This window comes from Pteropus alecto, unplaced genomic scaffold, assembly GCF_000325575.1.
Source record: "Pteropus alecto unplaced genomic scaffold, ASM32557v1 scaffold98, whole genome shotgun sequence".
Classification (NCBI taxonomy): domain Eukaryota; kingdom Metazoa; phylum Chordata; class Mammalia; order Chiroptera; family Pteropodidae; genus Pteropus; species Pteropus alecto.
This window is the reverse complement of record NW_006443570.1, coordinates 10,025,887-10,029,429: the sequence shown is the minus strand read 5'-3', so window position 1 is coordinate 10,029,429 and position 3,543 is coordinate 10,025,887. Positions and strand designations below refer to the sequence as shown.

The 3,543-nt window shown below is 44.3% G+C and overlaps 1 protein-coding gene across 1 annotated transcript in view; it reads right to left on the bottom strand.

Moving 5' to 3' along the window:
• DGKE (diacylglycerol kinase epsilon) overlaps window positions 1–3,537 on the bottom strand; it is a 20,322-nt gene extending 16,785 nt beyond the window's left edge. Inside the window, exon 1 of the mRNA XM_006924858.3 lies at window positions 2,799–3,537. Within this exon, the coding sequence (XP_006924920.1) occupies window positions 2,799–3,253 (455 nt within the window). The 5' untranslated portion in view covers window positions 3,254–3,537. The remainder of the gene's footprint in view (window positions 1–2,798) is intronic.
• Window positions 3,538–3,543: the final 6 nt, after the last annotated feature.

Below are 3,543 nucleotides of genomic sequence, written 5' to 3'. Positions count from 1 at the left end.
TAGGTATGGGAATACTTTGTAGTGCTTGGGAGAAGAGGAAGGAAAATACAAAAAAGAAAAAAATCTACAGGAAAAGTAGAATCCATCACAGTGCCTGGCACAATACTGATGCCTGACATGTGAAAACTACATAATGACTGAGTATAAATTCAAGAAACTTTGTCACTTTATCTGCAGAGTTTAACTGGGCCATAGGCCTTCAAATTGGGTATCACCTGCCATTACCGCCTTCTGAAATGCTAACTTGTTGAACAGCTTCACAGTTCATTTAAAAATCTTTGGACTTTCTAAGAATAGGAGACCCCTCTCCCCGCAACCCTACAGTACTTGATAAAATCCAGAGACAGTCCGATATGTTTAAAAGTTCTAAATAGATATTTATCTTGTTTCTCTTTCTAAAACATTTCATTCCTACGGAAGATCATAGCTGACTAATTCTGAATAAAACTGTTGGGCAAAATAAATCAGAACATTGCAGAATATGTACCACTTCAGGACACTGTGTTCTTCCCTTCTGGGAATAATAAACACTTCCTAAATTATATAATTTCTACCATGGGTGAGGGGTTCTAGCATCTTGGAACAGACTGCTCAGGAACCAGTAAAAAAAAAAAAACAAGCTAATAAAGAAAAGGAGATCTATCATCACAATCATTCACTGTGCTCAAAGGAGGAGGAAACGAAATTAAGGACAGAGGCTCATGTTTAAAAAGATACATAAATATAGCAGTGGTTCTCCAACTTTAGTATTACTTGCAGGGCCCGTTAAAGCTAAGGTTGCTGGTCTCCAGCTCAAGTCTGATTCAGTGGGTCTGGGGTGAAGGTAGGGTTGCCAGGAAACACAGGAGATGAGCGGATAAATACGATTTTCAGATAACAGATAATCTTTTGGTATAAGTATGTCTCAAATATAGCAAAAATTTATTTTTATTTTATTTGGTTTGCTAAATCTGGCAACCCTAGAATTTGCATTTCTAACAAGTTTCCAAGTGATGCTGATGTTGCTGGTTTGGGGAACTTATTTTGAGAACCTCCTAGAAACAGGATATTATGTCATCATCATGAAGGGAAAATTTGGGGGCGGGGATGACTAGATCAGGCAAAGGGTTCCTGAAGGAAAGGGCAGGAAGGAGATGAGTCTTAAGGATGCTCAGAAGCTAGTCAGGAGAAGGATACTTAAGATAGAGGAAAGCCTTGAGAAAAAGGACAGTAAGAAAAAGCCTGATATTTTAAGGAAACCACAGTGAGCCTGACATTGCTGGTAAACAAAGTTTAATGCAGGTGGTGGTAGGAAAGACTAGAAGCACAGGCAGGGTACAGAGGGCATGTAGGACCTTGTGTACTGTGCTAAGTAAGCACTTGGAGTTTACACTGAAAGACCATCAGTCTATGTGATAGGAGCAACTGAAGGGTTTTAAGGGGAGCAGGGGCCCCATCAGACATGAATTTCTGGGAAGATCATTTGGGTGGAGGATCAGAGCACTATGATTATTTGTTAAGGAGTATGTGAAATGCAGCTATGATATTTATGGAAGCCATTTTTATCTAATTCTGCAGATAGATAAAGATACAAAGAAAGAAAATAAAGCAATACTCAAATTCATGTCTTCTTTCTAACTAATCCCAAACTCTTGAAGACTAATCTTACCTACAGAGAGAATTCTGAAATTTAAAGACATTGGTAAGCTTGCTCTCACTTATGCCAAAAGAACAACATCTAAATGTGAAAGAGATCAAATAAAAATGATCGCAGAACTCTGTAGTTTTTTAAAATATATTTTTGGAAAAGTTTTCTTAAATCTAAATTTGATGTGTAAAACTATTTAAAATGATTTAAAGGTAGATGTTGACCTAACAGTGATCGTGCTAATTAAAAAAATTTTTTTTAGATAAAAAAATAACTTGCTAGCTAGTGCCAGTTTTTCACTTCTTAAACATGTTTAGGAGCCTTTCTACTTGTCAGAAATAAAACCCATCAGAATGAAGATGTCCAGATTTATGGCTGAGACAAGGCTAGATATTAATGGTATTCCAAGCCCTGTCCAGGGGGTTAGAATTCCTTGATGCCTGTTCTATTTTACTACTGAGTAAAATTCTCTCAACTGTAAAATGAGTTAGAATAATGATCTGCAAAGCAGGATCCCCTTTTATGACCAATCTCTAGCACCAGCAAAGGACTTCACCTATTACAGACAAGATTTAAGAACAAATGTTTTGTCCAGTGTGTATTTAAAAGCCATTAAAATAGTCTTGACTTAATCCAAGTCACTTGTCTAAGATGCTACATGTCCTAAAAGAATGCTGACACAAGGAGTATCCCTTTAAGTGTTACATGTCATTATTAAAGGTGCTGCTTTGTAATGACACTTGTTTTCCTTGTACATCTGTAATACAACACTTGAGGATGAATCAGTTTTGCGACTCTAGGGAAAAGTTAATTTGTCCATAGTTCATCTTTCCTTGCATAAAATGGAGATAATCAATAGTAACAAAAGCTAAACTATAACATACAGTGGCCATGAAATATGCAGCACTTAGAGACTTATGGATGAAAGTTAAGAGCCTACAAAAATGGCAGACAAAAGGGCAGGTTGGCCGAGGAGTGAGGCCAGATGGCACCACCTCGGCATATAACTACTGCAAAGCTGCCCTGCTTGTACACTTAACCAAGGCTGTTTATTAGCTTGTTTCCTACAAGTGGGCGGTTAAGGCCATTTGCGGAGATCAAAACTGGCATCTACGCCCACGCCATGAAGTCCCTACTCTTACCACGCATCGTGAGACAATAAGCACCATACCTGTAATCGCAGAGCTTGGGCTGACTGCCGCACTGCTGCTTGCAAACCACACAGTAGCTGCACAGGGGGACATTGCCCCGGATCCAGTGGTGGGGCATGGCGTCCAGGGCCCTGCCGTCATTCTTGAGCATTATCTCCTTGCACTGGAAGCGCTTGTCGGCCTTCTTGAGGCAGCCCTCGTCCACGCGCAGCCCGCAGCAGTCGCAGAAGGCGCCCTGCAGGATGTGCTGCGCGCACACGCAGCAGTAGGTGGGATGGCTGAACAGGTCCGTGTCGCGCCACCCGTGCTTGCTCTTGCGGAAGATGTCCCTGCGGTGCAGCTGCCGGCGCGACCGCTGAAGGCTGCACCAGAAGGTGATGAACACGGGCAGCAGCACCGAGCACAGTGTCCACAGGACCAGGTGCCCGTCGGCAAAGAAGCCCTCGTGGGGCTCCGGCCGCTCCCCGCCTTCCATCTTCTCCAAGGACGATTCCGAGCTAGGAGAGACACAGGCGGGGTCCACCGCGGGCTTGCCGTGCCCGTCCTGCCCTCCTTCCTGCTCTCAGGGGATGCGGAGAGCGCCGTCTGCTCGGGCGGGCCCGCCCTCTTTGGGAGAAGCACGCGCACGGCCCTTCTCCGCGGCCCGACTCTTGCGCCTCCCGTTCTCCAGGCCCCGCGGACCTGTCGCGCCGAAGGGGCGACGCGCAGCGCGGTCACGCTCGGTCCCCGCCCTCCTCCAACGGCCCCGGCCGCCGCCTCGTCGCC